This window comes from Musca domestica, unplaced genomic scaffold (assembly GCF_030504385.1).
Source record: "Musca domestica strain aabys unplaced genomic scaffold, Musca_domestica.polishedcontigs.V.1.1 32, whole genome shotgun sequence".
In the NCBI taxonomy this organism is placed as follows: domain Eukaryota; kingdom Metazoa; phylum Arthropoda; class Insecta; order Diptera; family Muscidae; genus Musca; species Musca domestica.
Window position 1 is genome coordinate 9,375,249 of NW_026712311.1, and position 22,140 is coordinate 9,397,388.

General features: G+C 33.0%; 2 protein-coding genes and 7 non-coding genes across 9 annotated transcripts in view; 8 read left to right on the forward strand and 1 right to left on the reverse strand.

Moving 5' to 3' along the window:
• Positions 1 to 11,545, reverse strand: part of LOC101888357 (scavenger receptor class B member 1) — a 76,879-nt gene extending 65,334 nt beyond the window's left edge. Inside the window, exon 1 of the mRNA XM_011293801.3 lies at positions 11,297 to 11,545. Within this exon, the coding sequence (XP_011292103.2) occupies positions 11,297 to 11,318 (22 nt within the window). The 5' untranslated portion in view covers positions 11,319 to 11,545. The remainder of the gene's footprint in view (positions 1 to 11,296) is intronic.
• Positions 11,546 to 17,743: 6,198 nt separating this feature from the next.
• LOC101888187 (small ribosomal subunit protein uS7A) lies at positions 17,744 to 20,992 on the forward strand. The gene is made up of 5 exons (XM_005182508.4): positions 17,744 to 17,885; positions 18,645 to 19,044; positions 19,268 to 19,384; positions 19,646 to 19,744; positions 20,823 to 20,992. Exons 2-5 carry the CDS (start codon positions 18,646 to 18,648, stop codon positions 20,889 to 20,891), a joined length of 684 nt encoding a protein of 227 aa, XP_005182565.1. The 5' UTR covers positions 17,744 to 17,885; position 18,645; the 3' UTR covers positions 20,892 to 20,992.
• On the forward strand, positions 18,168 to 18,323 carry LOC131803714 (small nucleolar RNA psi18S-1854). The gene has a single exon (XR_009342744.1). It is a non-coding gene; the product is annotated as a small nucleolar RNA psi18S-1854 (small nucleolar RNA).
• On the forward strand, positions 18,425 to 18,580 carry LOC131803715 (small nucleolar RNA psi18S-1854). The gene has a single exon (XR_009342745.1). It is a non-coding gene; the product is annotated as a small nucleolar RNA psi18S-1854 (small nucleolar RNA).
• Positions 19,789 to 19,928, forward strand: LOC131803710 (small nucleolar RNA psi28S-1192). Its single transcript, XR_009342741.1, has one exon. It is a non-coding gene; the product is annotated as a small nucleolar RNA psi28S-1192 (small nucleolar RNA).
• On the forward strand, positions 19,977 to 20,118 carry LOC131803709 (small nucleolar RNA psi28S-1192). The gene has a single exon (XR_009342740.1). It is a non-coding gene; the product is annotated as a small nucleolar RNA psi28S-1192 (small nucleolar RNA).
• On the forward strand, positions 20,154 to 20,295 carry LOC131803708 (small nucleolar RNA psi28S-1192). The gene has a single exon (XR_009342739.1). It is a non-coding gene; the product is annotated as a small nucleolar RNA psi28S-1192 (small nucleolar RNA).
• LOC131803712 (small nucleolar RNA psi28S-1192) lies at positions 20,331 to 20,475 on the forward strand. The gene has a single exon (XR_009342742.1). It is a non-coding gene; the product is annotated as a small nucleolar RNA psi28S-1192 (small nucleolar RNA).
• LOC131803716 (small nucleolar RNA psi28S-1192) lies at positions 20,600 to 20,743 on the forward strand. Its single transcript, XR_009342746.1, has one exon. It is a non-coding gene; the product is annotated as a small nucleolar RNA psi28S-1192 (small nucleolar RNA).
• Positions 20,993 to 22,140: the final 1,148 nt, after the last annotated feature.

Below are 22,140 nucleotides of genomic sequence, written 5' to 3' on the forward strand. Positions count from 1 at the left end.
TTTCACCAAATTTAAAGTACTTATTTCCGTGATGAATTCAGTCGGAATTGCCAAGATCAGTTCATTTGGGTTGATATTAGCCATTTGGTGCACAATAAAGCTGATATCGGATAAAAATATATATGGGAGCTAAATCCAAATCTGATCCGATCTTGATAAAATTGGACAGAGGTATTTCTGTACTGTAACTGATATCAGGTACCAAATATCATTCTATTTGAGGTATAGCTATATCTGAACCGATTTTCACCAAATTTGATGTACTTGCTTTTAGACTGAATTCGGTCAGGTGCCAAAATTCAGGTAATTTGGGCTGATATTGGACATTTGGTAAACAATAAACCCGAAATCGGTTGAAGATATATAGGCGAGCTATATCTTAATTTGGACCGATTCTTATCAATTTCAATAGGGCTTGTCCTTGGGCCAAACAAATATTGTTTGGGAAATTTCATTTAAATCGGATAAAAAACGAAACCTGTAGACGGATAACGCATAGATCGACTCAGAAAGTGATTTTATGAAGATCCTCAAAAGTAACTATGGGTCTATCTTGCTTCTTTTCCATGTTACAAAAAAAAAAAAAATAAAATGCACAAAGACATAATACCTTTACCACTATGTGGTGTAGGGTGTAAAAATGATTCCAAATTTGTCGGACATATGCTGAAAAGGGAAGTAGAAGAGTTACATGTGATTGCAGGAAAAAATTAGTGCGGTAAGAATTTGCAAACTCTCAGGAAATGAACTGTCAAATTTTCTCTCTCTAATCGCTCTCTTTTGCAGAAGTAACAATTTAAAACAATTGTTCCAACTTTTAGAGCAGCCAGTCAGACCTAATAAGACTTTACTTCAGAGTTGCATTTCTCCTATTTCCTTCATACATAAACGACTTTTTTGATTGTGCCATAGTTGCACCCATGGTAGAAGAATTTAGGTAGTCACATAGACGAAGCTGCTGGGACAATGAACTTTCAAACCAATTGTAAAATTGAGATTTTTGAATGAAAAATATTCACATTTGTTTAAAAAAATGAAAAATGCATATCACAACTTCCTCCAATTAATGTCGTATAAGCATACTTATAAAAATCTACTCATTTTTGAAAAATATTTTAAAAATGTTGACATATCAATATTTATTGAATTTACTTTAAATATTGTTTTTTATTTTATTGGAATTAATTCGCAAGAAAATTACAATGAAATTTATTAACTTGGGTCATTTTCGAAATAAAATAACAATGCATTCCCACTCAAAATCAAATTCATTCATTAGTAACATCCCCACAATATCTGCCGTTACATGTCACCAACAATGACTTTTCAATATCTATTTCCCTTATCATTTATTTGATGTACTTTCTTCACACAAACTGGTGTTATTTTCACACTTTTTTCAGTGAAAATTCAAATATTTGTGGGAACAAAATGCTTACTCACAATTCGTATAACAGTTAGTTTTTTTTAATTCTCAATCTCTTGTGAACAAATGTTGATGATTGTGTTAACTGGGCTTATTGGTGTTTGAGAGGGGGCTTTACACGTTTCTAAATTTAACAAAAAGGTAAATTGTACATTTTGCATAAGAACAGGAAGAATAAAATTTATGAGAAACGCAAACAAAATAGTTGAAAAAAAAACTTAGAGAACATAAAGATACCAATCGGGATATCAAAAGAAATGAATGTTATGAGGCTGTTATGCAGAGTCGGATGAGTGTTTAACGCATTTAAATGTCACGTGAGAGGAATATCAATAAAACACTCACCTTTGCTGGAATAAAGTTTGAATATTAAAAAAACAACACTTTTATTATTTCATTTAAAAATACCAAAAAAAAAAAAAAATAGCTTTGCGTTAATCACCCTTCCCATAGAAAAAGTTATCTACAATCCCCATCTATAAATTTCTAAATTCCTAAAATAGCTGCTCGTTCAAAACTTATCTGAAAATACATATGAAAAATTGAATGCACAAAATTTGCCGGCATATATGCAAAAAATCGCACCATAAACGATTGGAACTCAAAAAATTATCAGCAAATAATTCAATTGCGAGCAACAAGGTCGACATGCATAAGTAAAAGTAATTGAAAGAGCAAAAGTGACAAAATAAATTTGAAGGAATACAAAAAAAAAACGTTAAAATATTAGACAAAAGAAAGAAGGAAAATAGGAGATGCCTATTGAAAGATCACGTATGCAACGAGAAATTGGCACAAAAAAAAAGACGCCAAAATTTGGTTGATTTAGCTTAAATAAGATTCTGTTCATCCATATGACTAGATAGAGTATATATCATTTAATACGGATAAAACGTGCCTCATTGGAATAACGATTTTAGACTATAAGTCTCTTTGGACTAAATCCGTTTCAGGATATTTGTAGTCGATCTGACGTTGTTCTTCCGTCCGTCTGTCTGTCTGTGTGGATGGTGTGCACGATAACTCTCAAAGGGGGTATGCGATTTGGTCCAAACTTAGTACGTCGTAATATTATTATCAAACTTCTATCGAGTTCGGAGATGGGAAAAATGTCAACATTTTCAAAGAAAATAGTTTACTCCACAGAAAGAGAAGTGATAATCCTATTTTGCTCTAACTTTGAAAATCCTAATAATTGCATCAGTGCAAGATCAGGTACGAAAATGGATAACATCGAACCACTCCATCAAGTACATTCACCACAAAGGGTCAACATTTTGAATAATTGTAATTTTTATAAAATGTGATATAAAGGCCTAATTGTCTTTTAATAACACACATGTGAAAATGGAATATATCGGTCCACTCTTTATGGTATCTCCCCCGCAAAGGGTCATAATTTTGAATACCAATGAAGCTCATAAAACGCGAATTTAACATCCGCTTCCATTCAGACTTGGTACACCTCAATATTTCCATCAACACAAGATCGGAACAGATCGGACCATTTCTTCTGGCACCTCCCACACAAAGGGTCAAAGTTTTGGATAACCAAAACGATCATAAAATCCGAAACAAGCATACGGTTCTCTTCAAATTACACACATCACAATATTTTACATATGCCAAGGTCTGGTGTGAAGATGGAATATATCGGTCCACTCCTTGTGGTACCTCCCCCACAAAGGGTAAATATTTTGAATATCCATGAAGCCCATAAAACGCGAAATTAACATCCGAATCCATTTAGACTTGGTACATCTCAAGATCTGTTATAAAGATGGTACAGATCGGAACATTTCTCCTGTACCTCCTCAACATAGAGTTCGAGATTTTTAAAAAACAAAACGCATCCAACTTTCTTCAAATTTCACACACACAAACATTTTTGCTAACAAAAAATCTGTTGTGAAGATGATATATATCTGCCAACCCCTTCTGGTCACAATTGCTGTCATAACTTGCGAAACAGGTCGGCGATTCTGTACAACTTCCTATATCTAAATATTTCTCTTTACCAGAAATCTGATATGAATATGTATTTTATCGAAACTTATGATTTCGCAAAAAATTGGATATAAATGTTTGATTTCCTTCAAATTTTGCAAATAACAATATTTTTTAGCTGTATTAGATGAATTATGAAATGGAATTCTTCGGTCCGCTATATCTGTTACCTCATGCATGTTTCCACATTTTCCAAAAATTTGCACATATCTGATATAAAGTATAGGAAGTAGTCGATATAGTCCAAATCTGGAATTTTATATTATTTTCTTGGGTCAGATACGAATGTGTCAATATTGGCCAACTACTTCGGAACTTCCCCCATAAAGAGTTAACAGTTTGAATAATCATAACTCAATGCTGGGGGTATAAATGTATGGGCTAAAGCGACTGATGCTATTTTACTTGTTATTTTTCATATAAGTTTATAACAGATACTCTACATTGGAATGTTAAGGGGAGAAAAACTAACTCCATATTTAAAATTCTCCTAAATATGGCAGCAAAACGACTATTAATATTAACATTGAAGTAACAAAAGTGAATTTCATTGAAATCGCATGACATACCCATTGGTAATTCCAAAGTTAATAGAAAAAACCCTGTGTAAGAAATTAGCGATAAACAAAGACGATTATTCATAGACTCTTATCGGATCTGTATAGTACCCATGTGTTCCCATTCTAAATTAACAAACACGTGCATAGATACATTTGATTTTATGTTTACGTTATTTAACCGAAAATATTGAACATTTAGCATATCTATTAGTCACATATATATGGCGGTTAATTCACACATTCTAAAATTCTCCCAGTTTCCAAAAAAGCCAATCCTCAAGATATGGCCAGTTGTTGACAGAAATTAGCAACGATTTGCGATTTGTGAAGAACATAATTTTTGCCAACATTGAAAGAAAACAAAATTGTTAATGAACCAATACATATGCATATTATGAAAGAAATGGCTAAATAATCAAGAAATATAAACAAAAGCTGAGAACACGTTTTAAAATGTAAAAAAAAAATAGCCAAATAATCTTTGGAAAACCATAAATTGTATTGACAACATTTGTTTTGTGTATGTGTTTGTGTTATTTCCGTAAATCCAAACTTCCTATACATTTTGTTTCAATATCTATGGAAATACCCATATTTAGCATTGTTCTTTTTCCTCTAGTCGTGGTGGTCCAATCAAATCAATGCCGTGCCCTCCCCGAAGTTGCACAGAAGTTCATTGACTTGCAAAATAAACAAACAACCAATCGATATCGGATGACAAATATTGTGCCTACTAGTTTTTTATTTTGAACGGGGTTTCACTTTCAAATCTATATATATATTATTGAAAATAATATGGAAAAGATCTAAGAAATTGTGAAATATATCTCCATTAATATTCAAATAGTATTTTTATATTGTTTTTTAATTCTCTTAGTTTTTGTTTAAAAAAAATATGTTAAATGTGTGTATAATTATTGAGTGCTGCAGAGAAATAAACAGATTCAATCATCAATCAAAAAATGAATAAAAGAATGGAAGAATCCGTTGGATTGATTCAAAACAAGTTTCGTGTTTTGAATTTTGGATTTTTCTGGATGAAGGAAAGTTTGTTATGAAGCTATATTGATAATATACCTAAGTGAAGCCGTAGGATGATATATTTACCGAAAGCTATTGGTATGCAAGTCAATGAAAACGATCGTATTAATACTGAAACATTTAAGCCATGTTTAAATTTTGCTTAAATTTATAATCAGATTAGAGTTCATATTGAAATTAATGCACATAATAAGCTTCCGACTTAAGGGCCAGTTCAGTTTGCAATGATTAAAATCACATAACTTTTATTTGTACAACATGCAAATTGACATGGCAAAAAATGCATTGTTTTCTAATCGGACATAATATAAATGCTTCAAATAAATCGTTGTCAGAGATTATCACTGAATTTGATACTAGTTTGATAGAATAACAAGTAAAATAATATCAGTCGGTTTTGCCGGCAGATGTATACCCCCAACCTTGAGTTATGATTATTAAAACTGTTGACCCTTTCGAAGCAGTTGACCAATTCTTATCTGACCCAAAACTGATATAAATATTAGAAAATGCCAGATTTGGACTATATTGACTTCCTCCTATACAAATTTTTCCTATGTGCAAATTTTTGGAAAATCTGGAAATATGCTTAAGGTAACAGATAAAGCTGACCGAATTATTCCATTTTCATACGTATAGATAAAATAGATAAAAATATTGGAATGTGCAAAATGTAAAGGGAATCGAACATTTATATCCAATTTTATTCGAAGTCAGGTGTAAGTATTGAAAATTGTGACCCTTTGTCGGTGAGGTACCACAAAGATCTTGTGTTAACAAAAATGTTTGCATGTGTGAGATTTGAAGAGAGTTGGATGCTTATTTCGCTCTTTTTGAGCGTGTTGTTTGAGTTGTGTTGTCAAAATCTTGAACCCTATGTTCGGTAGGTACCAGAAGAAATGGTCCGATCTCTACTGTCTATATAACAGATCTTTTGTTGATAAAAATATTGAAATGTGCCAAGTCTGAGTGGAATCGGATGTTAATTTCGTGTTTTATGAGCCTCATGAATATTCAAAATTTTGAGCCTTTGTGGGGGAGGTACCAGAAGGAGTGGACCGATATATCCCATTTTCACAGCACATCTTAGGTTGATAAAACAGTGTGATGTGTGTAATTTGAATAGAACCGGATGCTTATTTCGGATTTTTATGATCTTTTGGTTATTCACAACCTTGATTCATTGTGGGGAGGTACCAGAAGGAATGGTCCGATCTCTACCATCTTTACAACAGATCTTGTTTTGATCGAAATTTTGAGATGTGCCAAGTCTGAATGGAATCGGATGTTAATTTCGTGTTTTATGAGCTTCATGAATATTCAAAATTTTGACCCTTTCTGGGGGAGGTACCAGAAGGAGTGGACCGATATATTCCATCTTCACGTCAGACCTTGTGTTAATAAAAATATTGTGATGTGTGAAATTTGAAGACAGTCGGAATCGTACGTCACATTTTATAATAGTGATAATTATTCAAAATGTTGACCCTTTGTGAGGGAGGTACTTGATCGAGTGAACCGATATTGCCCATTTTCGCACACGACCTAGCACTGATGCAAAATTGGACCAAAATCAGATTATGCTTTCTCTTTCTGTGCAGTAAATTATTTTCTTTGAAAATATTGACATTTTGTGGGGGAGGTACCAGAAGATATGGACCGACATTGCCCATCTCCGAACTCGATCTAAGTTTGACAATAATATTACGATGTACCAAGTTTTGATCAAATCGAATACTCCCTTCAAGAGTTTTCGTGCGCACCAGTCAGCCAGACAGACAGACGGACGGACATAGCTAGATCGACTCCAAATGTCCTGAAACGAATTTGGTTCAAAGAGACCTAGGGTCTAAAACCGTTAAATTGACTAAGCACAATTTGACCGTATCAAATAATATATACCCTCTGTAGCCATATGGCTGAGGGTATAATGATAAAATTAGGTCAAATACACCATATTATCCACATAATTTTATAGTTCTTAGTAGGAAAATTGTCTGAGTAACATCCATCAACGTGAAATGTCCCCTTGCTTAGCTCTGTTGCACTGATTTTTTTAAAGATGTAGTACAATTGTTGATAATTATTATTAAATATTGAGTAAACGTGTGAAAAGAATTTCTTTGCTAAACAATTTTTTATGCCATGTTTTCACAGAACAAGAATCTAGCCCCCCTAAATGAGATTTATGCTCTCACCAACAGCCAAAAAATTAAACGTAGACATTTTTAGGGGGATTGTCGATGGCCACAAGAAATTGACAATTCGGTCAAGGGACTCTCCACACAATGCCAAAACTGAGAGAACACAAACATGTGGTAAAGAGCCACTCTCCCTAATGGTATTTTTATATAGTTTTTTTGAGGGCGTATGACAAACAAACATGAATATTTGAAAATAGTATTTTGTTATTGGGCAACATAGTTCGAGTCTTTATTTGATAAGGCAGGAATGAGTAATACACACATACGTACTTACATATACACAAATAAAAAATGTGTGAGACTTTTCCATACAATTTCATACACACAAGGGCATGGACATAATATTATTAATATTACATATTGCATTATCGTAGACTTGTGTAACCATGGGCAGAATTATCTTGCGTAAATGGGTTAATGTCGTGCCAAATGACCTTAAACTTTATTATTTTCCAAACAAATAGTTTGTATAAAGATTGATTGTGCTCGGATTGAATTGGACATTTTATTGCAGAATATTTATGATTTGGTTTATGTCCAAACAACAAAAAAAAATTGACGTTTCCGGCATCATTGGACGAAGTAACCATTTTCTTTGATCTTTCTATTTGTCAATGTCATTGCATTGTTATCGAAGTTCATTAACATAAAGTTATCTTCTTCGGCACTAGTTTCTTTTTCAATATTGAGGAAAAAAATATTCTTTGAAGTCGGCATAGATACAAGGAGGGAACATGTATTTGCAACACTATCTTGTAGTTGGGAGTTTTGTAACTTCGCAAATAATGCTAAAATATAGATAAATCTCAAAAGAACTGAAAGAACTTGGCGAATAGTATTATCTTTATTGAAATACATAAACCGGATTCGAATTGTAAAAGGCATATCAATCACTATAACATAATAAACCATTAGATTAGTGTTTCTTATTAATATTTCCGAGCTCAGAAGATAGACAGAAAAGAAAAGCTAACATAAATAAAAAAATGTGATTTTTCAACATGACTTAGGCATCTGTCCAATTTTTTTCCCAAAAATACAATTTTTTGCCTACAAATCTAATTTAATTTCAAAACGAAGTATCACATGTATGCATACATTTATATTTTTTAACAATCGCCTGTCTAAACGTAACATTTACTTTCATTTTTTGTGGAAAAAAGGTATGATAGGTCAGACATATAAAAATTATAAATTGATAAGGAACGTCTTATCGAGCAGCATGCTTTTTCTTTCCCGCAGACGTTAGAGTGAGCTTGACACATTTTGTAGACAAATAAAAAAAAAAAAACAAAAAACGCTTAGATGCGGAACAAAATTAAAAATGCCATTCTAATCATATCTAAACGCATATTAGAATAAATAAATATTTTTTAATAACAACGTTTTAAGGTTCTCAGTGCAGTTCTATGTTTATAAGAACGAGCATTAAAAAGAAAACATTAAAAAAATTGAATAAATGGAAAAAAGTGAACATTGCATTATGTATTAGGGCAGACTTGCGACCGAATAAAAATTATCACCTAACCTCTTTAAACATGGTTTAAATTGTACGATATTTGCTCCCATGTCTGTATGTACGAAAAATACATTTCCCACAAACATTAAATTGAAAATAATTAATTAACTAATCAAAATGTATTCACATACATGTAACCTCACCTACATTCTGCATTGGCAATCTCCCATCAAATTTACATTTATTAACTTCTTTTGACACATGTTAATCGTTTATATCGCAGCGAGAGTTCCTCCGGACTGCGTTCGTAAGAGCGATTAGTTAAATTTCTTTCGTAATTCATTTTCCCTTCTTTGCAATTTGCTGTGATTACACCTTTTAATTACTTTGGTTTAACAAATATGGCTAATCACTTATGATAGGTGGTACATAGGTCGCTGAGAATAACATGACTCCATGCATGCTGCCATCAAATTAGATATTGATACTCAGGTGGATTAGGTGACTACACTGTAATTGTTGCACTAATCTCTTAACAATTTGCGCAGGAGGTTTTAAATGGCAAAAACATGTGATGTCAATAAAAAAAAACTTCCAAAGAAAAATACGTCACATGTTTTTATTGTTTGTGCAGCTATTCTAAATCAGACTACTTTTCTAACTAAAAATTGTGATTTAAGTAAGGACAATGAATTTTGGCATTTGGTCTGGCAATCAGCTCTATGTATTTCAAATGTCAATTCCATTGCGTATAAGTCAAATACATTAAGTCTATTTTATACCGATCTTGCATGGTAGATGCATCAACGCTCGGCAACATTGATATGTTAAAAGTTTTGTTTTCAAAAATAAGTACAGGGTGAGATAAAAAAAACTGCAACAAAGTCAAACGCCATAATTTATACATTTCTTTTTTTAAATTTCATTGAATGAAAGCAAAAAATGTCGGAAATAGTATCAAATTTTAGAATAAGTTTAGAATTGTTCGCATTGGTCACCTTCTGCACGAATTATGACCTTCAAACGGCCAATGAAACCGTCACACGCTTGCTCTGCGGTATTTTGGCCCATTCCCGGCGAAGCGCTTGAGATGATCGACACTTAGGTATGTTTAATGTCAACCTCACTTGCCATATTACTCCAGACACAATAGTCCAATGGATAGGTATCCGAAGATTTTGGTGGTGGAAATGGAGCGAGGAACCTTATTTTGTAACCATTCTTGGGTGGCGCGTGCTGAGTGCGATGTTGCTGAGTGCGATGGTGCTGAGTCCTGAATGAGTGTTGAGATGTCCAAGGTCTGCAGGCAAAATGTTAGCGTTCATAAGGCTTTAATACACCCTCCAGAATATTTTCGCTATAATATTTGGCATTTATTCTGATGCCACGGTCGATTAATACGAGCGGAGAGCCACCATCGGCTGTTATGGCGGCCCACACTATCTCCATGACCGGCGCTTGAGTTTTGGTGGCCAACCGAATGTGCACATTTTCAGCTGACCTCTTTGACAAGTAAACACGATCATTTTGTTTATTGGACAACGAATATTTTCTCTTCGGAGAAAACCGGGTTTCGATCAAGTCGCTTCTTTACTTTTCGAACCATTTCTTCTTGTTGCTTTTTTCACCCCGTATATATATTCTTGATCAGCATAAAATTCTATTTCGATTTAGCGGAGTCCGTCCGTCTGTGGAAATTACTCTAGCCTCCGAACGAATTGAAGTAGGTTGATAAAATTTTAATTAAATGTGTATTTTGTCGGCAGGACTTTTGGTATTGAAAATGGGCTATATATGTCCACGTTTACATATAGCCCCCATATGACTCCCTATATTAGGTATTTTGATGATTTTAGCTACATTGTTCCCCGGAAATGTTTCAAATTTCATAATAAAAGTTCGTAATGGATACTACAGTCTGTTACAGAAAATTGGCTATATAGGTCCACGTTTAGATATAGCCCACATATGATTGTACCTCCCCATATTCGGTATTTTTATGATTTCAGATACAGTGTTCACAGGAATTGTTCCAAATGTCGTATTTGAAGTTCCTACAGCCTGTGACAGAAACTTGTCTATGCAGGTCCAGTTCCTCATATAGCCCCCAAATAACGGTTCCTCCTCATATTGGGTACTTTTTTTCTTTAGCTACACTATTCACAAAAACTGGTTCAAATTTCGTATTTGAAATTCTTAATTGGTACTACAGCCTGTCACCGAAAATTGTCTATGCAGGTCCATTTCTTCTTATAGCCCCCATATTATTATTATTATGATAATGTTATTAAAACAAAAAGCATTTTGAATATTTCACCTTAAAGTAGGCTGTACGTGCCCGTATCTGTAAAACTTATAAAAAATAAAACGTGTATTTTGAGACATATTTTACAATTCCTTTTGTTTAATAATTGTCTCTGCTCGTGTTGAAATTACAATGAACCCTTGTATAGTATATCACCTTATGCTCCAGTCTTGTCTTCAATGCATCAATAATTAGTTATAATCACATCTTATATTTCTTAATTGGATCAGATTATTGGAATTAATTGAACTGAGTTTTTGAAAATGAAGACAGATAACATTTCATTGAACTTACGCTTAATAACGTATATCATCATTTTGATTTTAAGATTTTTCTTTATTTATTTTTTTTTTTCCAATTTAATGTTAATAAAATTTTGACTTTAGACCCTTGCACAACACTTTCTCATAACCGTCATTAATTTACGCAATACATAATTTCGTGTAAGGTCTTCTTCGCAACATTCATTCACTTCTTTTGGTTTTTCTCTCGGATTTATGAATTTAATTTGTAACGAACTTTTTATGACACGTCCATGGGCGAGATGGCAAGACTTTAAATGGCAAAATAAAGAAGAAATATTATTTATATTGGAAATGCGGTATCACTCTCCCCTGATGTTGAGGAAAACACTCTGAAATATATTTTTGAACACACTGACATACATAGCAACCGAACTACATATAATACATACACACACACACGCACACATCAGTTGGAAATTGTGATAAGCACCTAGTGAATTAAATGTATTAAAGAAAGATAGGCGTCGCTACTATGTTTGGCGTTGTTTCTTCGGTCGTTTGTTTACTTTTCTCACTGAGATAAGTCTTATTCTCAAATTAGGAACTAAGAGAAATGCCTTTACAATCGCCCAAAAACATAACGACAATTGTTGTGTTAGCTGGTGTAAGGTGGCATTCATTATCTTGCAGAGTATTTCGTATCGCCAATAATTGATAAATGTTTTTTTATTAAGAAAATACAATAAAATATACATGGCAAATATTAATTCCTATTTACACATCAACATAAATACTTATAATAGTATATATGGAGCAAAATATATAAACAAGATGTTGCAAAATAAAAATAAATAAATCCAAGAAAAAACTTCCTTGATAAGATGCTGCACATGTGGCGACTTGACGATTCGTTTGGACAACAATCGAGGAGGAAACTGCTCTGCGATAGATTATGAGGCTACAGCAAAAGTCATAATTTTTATATTTCTCTCGAATTGAGGTCATGAAAGTAACTCGAAATTCATTCACTTCTTAAGCATACGCATTTCCATAATCAGTCAGAAAAATGTGTTTATTTGTGTAGACAACGTGCGCATGGATCCCCCACGCCTAAATATGTTTAAAAAAACAAACAAAGCAAATACAAATCAAATCTGTCGGCATAGAGTTCAATAAAAGTTATCAGTGATGATGTTTGAATAGTTTCGAAAATACAAAATAATTCACGTGGGAAAAAGTGTAGGTGTTACACATCTACACTTAAACACTTTTATTTTTTAAAATAATTAAAATATGTAAAATAGTATCAGTCGGTTTTGCCAAATATATCTACCCCCAGCTTTGAGTTATGAGTATTCAAACTTTTGGGGGGAGGTTCCGATGCAGTTGGCCAATACTGAAATGGTTCGATCTCTTCCATTTTCGTAACAGATCTTGTGTTGATGGAAATATTGATTTGTACCAAGTCTAAATGGAATCGGATGTAAATTTTGCGTCTTATGAACTTCATTGATATTCAAAATGTTGGCCCTGTGTGGGGAAGGTACCACAAGGAGTGGACCGATATATTCAATGTTCACAGCAGATCTAAGTAGAAATAATTGGATATCTGAAATACCAAGAGAATCGGATGCTTATTTTGATTTTTATGATCAGTTTGGTTATTTAAAACGTTCTCTCTTTGTGGGGGAGGTAGCAGAAGGAATGGTCCAATCTCTATCATCTTTATAACAGGGCTTGTGTTGATGGAAATGTTGATATGTACCAAGTCTGAATAGAATTGGATATTAATTTCGTGTTTTATGAGATTCACGAATATTCCAAATTTTGACCCTTTGTGGGATACATGCCATCTTCACACCAGACCTTGGATTAATAAAAATATTGGGATGTGTGTAATTTGAAGAGAACCGAATGCTTATTTATGATCGTTTTAGTTATTTAAAACTTTCACCCTTTGTGGATGAGGTAGCAGAAGGAATGGTCCTATCTCTATTATCTTTATAAGAGAACTTGTGTTGATTTAAATATTTAGATGTGTCAAGTTTTAATGGAATCGAATGTTAATTTCCCGTTAATTTCAAAGTTGACCCTTTGTGGAGTACCAGAAGGAGTGGATCGATATATTCCATCTTCACACCAGACCTTGGTTTAATAAATATATTGTGATGTGTGTAAGTTGAAGACAATCGGACCCTCAAATCGCATTTTATAAGAGTTATAATTATTCAAAAATTTGACCCTTTGTGGGGGAGGCACTAGATGGATATTGTCCGTTTTCGCACACGCCCTAGCACTGATGCAAATATTAGGATTTGCAAAGTTTGAGCAATATCGGATTATCATTTCGCTTTTTGTGCAGTAAATTATTTTCTTTGAAAATTTTGACATTCTGTGGGGAGGTACCAGAAGGAATGGACCGATATTGCCTATCTCCGAACTCGATCTAAGTTTGACAATACTATTACGATGTACCAAGTTTGGATTTGCAAAGTTGGAGCAATGTCGGATTATCATTTCGCTTTTTGTGCAGTAAATAATTTTCTGTAAAAATTTTGACATTTTGTGGGATAGCTATCAGAAGGAGTGGACCGATATTGCGCACCTCCGAACTCGATCTAAGTTTGACAGTAATATTACCTTGTACCAAGTTTGGATACTCCCTTCGAGAGTTATCGTGCGCCCCAGCCAGGCAGGCAGACAGACGGACGAAAGGACATCGCTAGATCGACTCCAAATGTCCTGCAACGAATTTGGTCCAAAGAGACTAGGGTCTAAAACCGTTATTTCGATGAAACACGTTTTGCCGTATCAAATTATATATACCCTCTGTAGCCATATGGCTGAGGGTATAAGAACATAGAGGCATATAGACGCTATTTTCTGCCTTTCTTTCTTAGAAATGCTGGTCGTATGATAATATAACCCATTTAATATGTGTGGCTTGAATAACGTTGCAAATGGTTTATTTATGTAGAATTAGGAAGGTAAAGTCATGCAATCATATGTTTACCATTTTTTTCTAAATTATTAATTTGGCAACATCTCATTGTCAAAATGTGTCTATCAATTCATTGTACATGCACAAATCAGAGATGGGAACCAGTTTTCTAAGCAGTGACCAGATAAATTACATAAAATATAGAGATGGTGATTTGAAATGACTTTACCTTTTTAATTCTACCATTTATTATAGTGCCCGACAAAGATATGGATGGGTTTTTTGTCTGGTTACTTTTCTAGCAAGAATTGGTCAGCAGCTTCTCCCTTTGAGAGTAAGGTAGTTTTATTCTCTTTTGCAAAAAATCAGTGAAAAGTAAAAGAACGTAATCGCTGCAAAAACCTGCAAACAATAAGCTTATTTGTTGAAGAAATTATCCGCCTTAAAAAGAAATAAAACACTCACAAATAAAAATAAAAAAAAAAAACTATCCAATTAGGCTCACGACTTCCAAAATACAGGGGTTTAAAATTGCTTGCTGAAATTGAAATCACAGAAAGGACAAGAAGAAGTAGAAGAGTTGCAAGTGATTGCAAGAAGAAACTTGTCCAGCAAGAACTTGCAAACTCTCTCCGCTCTCTTTTGCAGAGCTTTTGTTTTTACAGATGATTTTCAGCAACAATTGTTACAACTTTCATTGTAAACAGACACACCCAATGTTATCCTGGAAAAGTACTGGATTTTTAAGTGTTCCAAAGCGTACATTTTTTCTTCACACAAAATTTAAAGTACATTTTAGTAAATTTTAAGCAAAAAAATATTAATCTAACGTCAATATTCATTGTTAATTTCTTAGTACGAAGTAAACAAAAACAAATCGGCATTTCGACTACTGTATGAAACCAACGTTAGTCGTGGTATTCGTATGGTGTCTACATCGAAAGTGATTCCATGCAATTATAGTGTTTCAAATTAAACACAGTGCAATGGCGACGAAATACAGATAAAACTAAACATCAGGAACTTTATCTTTTCAGAAAACAACAATTTTTGTAATTTTTTAATAATATTTACCAATTCGTAGAAATGCTTTAATAGCCTAGTGATTACTACAATGCAATCGTGAGACCTACAATTAAATAATATTAAGGTTGTAATATAAGCAATTATCTTGGCAAATGGAAAGGAAATCCAAATTACTCCTACATTTCTTCTCAAATTACTGAAAGAACAACAGCAACAGCAAAAAAAAACTACCTACGAAAAAGTATGAATTCATGTTTTTGTTATTAAGGGCTTTCGAAAATCAATTAAAGTGAAATCACATGAAATGAATTAAATTGGTAACAAATTATTATAAACATTTTAAGGTTAGAAAAACTAATACTAAGCCATTTCTAAATTGCACACTACAAACCATTTATAATAACACTTTGTAAATATTTTGTGGAGACCTTTTATTCCATTAATTGCTACCACTAATATTTAGTGTCGGTTAAATGCTTAGAATCTTAAAAATGACAATGCATATTTGCTTGAAAATATAGCGTGACTTTATCGATGTTGCTATTTTGCAATGTAATATTGGGGAATATACTTCCTTAAAAAATACATAAAAATATTTGGTTATTAAATTAAATATTTTAATGAATTTATTTATCGTCATGCTTTAAATGCTGTCTTTGCTTTTCATCACAGATAACACATTTAAAGGAAATAAATTTAAAATGGTTTTCACGAACGAAATATGCGAGTGTTCTGCAGAATGCAACTTCAACCTTAAGGTAGTGCAAGAAAAAACAATGCAACGGTTTTATATTTAAAACAGCATTTATGATTATGATTTACTAAGTACCATATGGTTCGAATCGAAAAAGAACGAATTCCATGTGAATGATATATAAATATAATCGTATAACCCTCTTTGAAATCATTCAAATGTAATTGTATCGACCATGTGTGTCATTTGGCATTTCGTTACATCTGATGTCATACGCTTAAATTTAAGACGTACTGCTTTAATAACTTGGCAGCATTCTTTTCATTAGAGTCTCCACGAATGTAACATCGACATTAATCGTGTTGTTTTTATGGCAGAGCAGTTATTAAAATCTTGAAGGGTTGCCGTACCGTGCGGTAAAATGTCTGACGCACCGTGTTTATTTTTTTCTCTTTTTGCTGGTTTTATGTAAAGACCCATTGTATGCTAATTTAATATATAACAAGTAAAATTGATGGCAAATGCTGTTCTCCTCCAAAATCTTCTATTTAACGATTGGCGGAGTAAAAAATAGTAGCATGTTTCGTAGCTCTGTTAAGCAATTCTCTAACTAGTTATCCATAACAGCAATTATAGGCAAGTAGCCTATAACGTCGGTAATTAACGAATTTCGTCGTAATGTTGCGACGAAAATAATGAAATCGCTAAACTCCTATTGATAGAAGTAATGTTGTTAACTTTTTTACATCAGAATATTGCTGTTGAAAGTTACCAATTTCTGTACGTTATAGAAAAAAGTTAGAGAATCGTACTAATGGTGGCTAAAATGATGATATTGAAGGACGGCCATCTATTTTCGACTTTTATACAAGTTTTTCGTTTACCTACTCTCTGAGGAGCGTAATTTTATTGTAGACAAATAAAGGTATAGATTAAAAAGTTTTAAAGTTTACCCCTTCCGGCAGAAATCACCATGGTGGATCATTGGGACAGTAAAGTCACCCAGGGCTAGTAAATTCACTCGACTATATATTTTTATATATCAGCTTTCTCACACCATGAACGACATCTATTGAAACACTTTTTTCGAATATAAAAGGTGAAAAAACCTTTTTTGTGGAACAACCCCAACATTTCATTCATGTTTTGTAGTTTTTCCCCCAATATAAGAATTTTACGAAAAAAAAAAATGTAATATAAACAAAACCAACTGTTGAATGTTATTTTGACACGATAAGACTCCTAGTTGCTTAGAAGTTGAACAACCTTTCTTATTGAGCCATGCATATCTTGGACAAAAAATAATAAAACCCTGTTGTGGTGTATAATCAGGGACTGGGCTGGATTCACGTTCTATGACAACATAAAATAAAAATACTTTTATTTGAAATGTCCATGGATCAATTTTCAAGATAAAGGGTAGCCTATTTCTAACGAATTTAACTTAAAACTTTGAATCCGGTATGTACCATTAATCCTAATACAAGAAGCAGTCTAGTAGAAGAACACAAAACCTTTTTTTTTGCATATCATATCTGCTCCCATACGAAAAAAATATGGTAAAAGTAGCAAGTAGAAATATATTTTTGGTGATTCAGGAACAGAACAATAGTAATACTTCCAAACATTTATTTTTATGATAAAGATTGACATAAAAGTTAGTGAATACTGTAAACAACATACATTCGCTTGAAACATAAATGTAAATATATTTAACTGACTGGAAAATTAAATGGTTGTTTTACTAAAAAATTATGATTACCAACCTGATTCATTATTTGTACACTACTCTAACATTTATAGTATTGCCACCTTTTTCCAAACACACTCCTTAGCCGTTTTTCTCCAATTATCTCTACAAATCTGAATGACAGCCGGAAACAGCGTTCAAAAATTTGGCAGCACTGCAACAACATGTTCTTTTTCTGGCGAACGCCACTGCTGTTTGCATCGGGGATAATTTTTCTTAGTGAAAAAGTAAGATTATTTATTGAATTATTGAACAAAAAACATTACAAACTATGAATAAACATCAAGCAAAGCTCCTTAGTGTGCCATGTTATCAAATTATGATCATATCCATCGTCGTATACGGTGAAAAGGAATAAAACCAAACCACGGTGTAGTGTGTTGAGGTTATGGATGATTGTGTCTGTCAAAAGAGAAAAAAAATGTGTGAATTCGGCTGATTGGGCATGGCTTTCGAACAGAGCCACACGTGTGCATGTATAAACTCAAATTTAATTAGATTTTAAAAAATAGTATTTCGTCCATAACTAAAACCATTGAGTTCTTCCTAGTGAATTCCTTGGTATTCGATTGGACTACAAAAAACTCCATGATTGACTATTCCTCTTAAGGATATCGGCTCAAAGATATAAACCTTAATAAAGTGAAAATCAACAGCACCTATAAACAAACTTTAACCTAAATGACATAGATATGTGAACAACAAGATCATAATCAAAATGTGATAAATTTAAAAATTATGTTTTATCCAAAATTACAAGCTCGGATTCGCTGTTGTCCAAAACTAAAACCATTTTGTTGTTTTCTGCAGACTTTTTGGTATTCAACTGGACTATAATAAATTTCATGGTTGACTATTCCTCTTAAGGATATCGTCTCAAAGATATAAACCTTAATAAAGTGAAAACCAACATTTTTGACGAGCTTTATTGATGTTAGTTAATAACTTGATAAATGCCGAATATTAATCGATATATTTTATTTCAGAATGGCTGAAGTTGCTGAGAACGTTACTGAGACTTTTGAGGAGCAACCTCCAATTGAAACCGAGGGTGCTGAAACTTTGTTGGAAACCAACGTTGTTTCTACCACTGAATTGCCCGAAATCAAATTGTTCGGCCGCTGGTCTTGCGATGACGTTACCGTCAATGACATCTCTTTGCAAGATTACATTTCCGTTAAGGAAAAGTTCGCTCGCTATTTGCCCCACTCTGCTGGTCGTTATGCCGCCAAACGTTTCCGCAAGGCCCAATGCCCCATTGTTGAACGTTTGACCTGCTCCTTGATGATGAAGGGCCGCAACAACGGCAAGAAGCTCATGGCCTGCCGCATTGTCAAGCACTCCTTCGAAATCATTCATTTGTTGACTGGTGAAAATCCTTTGCAGGTATATATTCAAGAATATACATAATTTTTTTTACATGTCCTCTGCTAAACTGTTATAAAGAAAAGTCTAAGCCATCTTATAGCGGGTAGAATGGGACATAGATAAACATCATTTAACCATGAGGCTAATTTGAAGTAAGACTTAGCAAATGGTTAGATGAAAACAATATTAAACTTCACCTACTTGGGATGAATTCCATCTAACGATTAAAATTTCACTTCAGATCCTCGTCAGCGCTATCATCAACTCTGGCCCTCGTGAAGATTCTACCCGTATCGGTCGCGCTGGTACTGTCCGTCGTCAAGCCGTCGATGTGTCACCACTCCGTCGTGTCAACCAAGTAAGTCATGCGAAATATACTAAGATTTATTAGATGCCTTGCACAATATCTTTTAAAGTTTCCCATTTGACTTAAGAGACTATAACACAGGGCTATAGAAATAAAACTAACCCAATAAATTGTCTTTTGTCCGTAGCGTTATGAAGCCGCATTTTAAGGCTCATAATGTATGAAACTAAGATACATAATATTCTATGAGAAAACTTAATCTTTGATGAAAATATATGCAACCGATGCTAAACAATTGTTATCTTTTTTTAGGCTATCTGGCTTTTGTGCACTGGTGCCCGTGAAGCCGCTTTCAGAAACATTAAGACCATTGCCGAATGTTTGGCTGATGAACTTATCAACGCTGCTAAGGTAATTATTTATTTATACATAGTTTGTTGTTAATATGTTTTATAAAATTGTCCTCTCTAATACTATATTATATCCCTATTTGATATATATAGTCTCGCTTGTGGACTATATAAATGGTTTAATTATCCTAGCTTTTGAAGTAGCGATGCATTTCATTAAGCTCGAGAAACGTTAAGCAACATTTGATCGAAATTTCTGAGATATCGAATGCCAGAATTTAACTCCAGTAATTTAAGTGTCCTCTCTAATGCTATGCTATGGCATACAACCAATTAACATAGCCTCGCTTGTGGACAATATCAATATTGTTTTATTATCCTAGTCTATGAAGTAACTCGCATTTCATTCGGCTCGAGAAACGTAAAACTACAAATATAAATTATATTTCATGGTTAAGATTCTGGACGTTTCTATGTCCTCTCTAATGCTTTGTTATGTCTTGAATCGATTAACAAAGCCTCGCTTGTGGACGATATAAATGCTTGTTTTATTATCCTAGCTTTTGAAGTAACTTTTATTTTATATAGCTCGAGAAACGTAAAACTACAAGCTTTTAAATATCCATACTCAACAAGAAAATGTACTTTGGTTGTCCTCTCTAATGCCATGTTATGTCTCATAGCCGATTAACAAGGCCTCGCTTGTGGACTATAAAATATAATGGTTCTATTATCCTAGCACCTGATGTGATTGATAAAATTTGTGTGCTCGAGAAACGTAGATCTATAATTTTTTTTAATAATGAACAATATAATGTTACTGATCGAAACAATACTGGAAATAATGAAAATTTTCGTGTCGAAAATATCAATTAGAATAACACTGACTACTACTTGACCTAAAAACCCCGGTTCTATTATGTCCACTCTAATGCCATGTTATGTAACAAAGCCGAATAACAAGGCCTCGCTTGTGGACGATATAAAATTTGGTTCTATTATCCTAGCACCTAATGTAATTTAAAAAATTAGTGTGCTCGAGAAACGTAGAACTACAAACTAGTTTTTTAATTCATTGTTAATAATATCTTTATATCAAACTGAATATTTCTAATAACTGATTTTATTGTTTCTTTTAGGGTTCCTCAAACTCCTATGCCATCAAGAAGAAGGATGAATTGGAACGTGTCGCCAAGTCCAACAGATAAATGCTTCATGCTTCACTATTATATACAATTTGTTGTATATATTATGTTTACACTTTTTTAAGTAAATAAATGATATAATAAAAAACTGTCAAAAAAACTTATTTTATATATTTTCCATTTAATTAAAACACCATATGTGTTGTAAATTTTGGGTGCAAATTCAATGTAGGTTAAAATAAGAAGGGACCGGGCAAGTCCTTTCATGCTCGTCATAGTTCAATTTCATTTTTCCTCGCTAAATGTGCCAAAATCGAAAACACCAGGCGACCAGAATCGCAAGCAAGCCCTTGCTTCCAATGAGTTTGTGTCACCCTGTAAATTCATATTCTATGTCACCCTGCAAAATGTGTATTAGAATACAAATTTTAAAGCATATTTTCAGGTGCTATAATTTAAATAATTTCCCACAGGATTCTCCATATTAAATGATTTTATTTAAGCTCCCTAAAGTATGCCTTGAAGAAAGCATTCATTATGAAATGTAATAAATGCGTGTTCATCCTTTATATAAATGATTTTTTATTTGTACTTACATGCTTTTCCATTTCTATCCCGAGATGGAATCTGTTTTTCTTTATAAAAAAGACATTGCCAGGGACGCAAGCAAACACCGTTTTCATAAAAATTTGGCATACGAGGTTTGTTTGCGTTTCAATCATCAAATCAAATTAAAATCAAGTTAAAATTTAGCTTTTAGAAAAAATATTTTATTTTGTTTTTAAAAAATTACAAAAAATCGCATGGGTTAGTTTTAAATATTTAGAAGATAACAATGGTGAAGAGTTTTTCATATGGTGCAATGAGTATACATATATTTTTAATGCCCCTTTTGCAGATGTTACTCATAGTATTTCATTTGTAATTGGAGAATTCGATTTGAAATCCGAATTATTTCATTTGTAATTTGCATTTTTCTATTTAAAATACACTTTTTATTAAAGTTTTAATTCAAATTACTTCGTTTGAGTTAATGATTATTCCATTTCTACTACTAATCATGCCATTTGGAATCCAAAATTAAAAAATTCGAAAAATTAACTTTTTTTGCAGTGAGTTTTTCAAATTTAAAATAAGTTAATTCGAATTGCATAATGAAATTTAACAAACTTATAAAGAAAATATTTTTTCGAATAACTTTTGGATGTTTAAAAGCACATGTGAAATGATACGAGTTCAACTAAATGCTTCCAAATATATCTGGAAAAGTGTAGTATCCAATATTTTTCACTTTTTATCTTATAAACCTAAA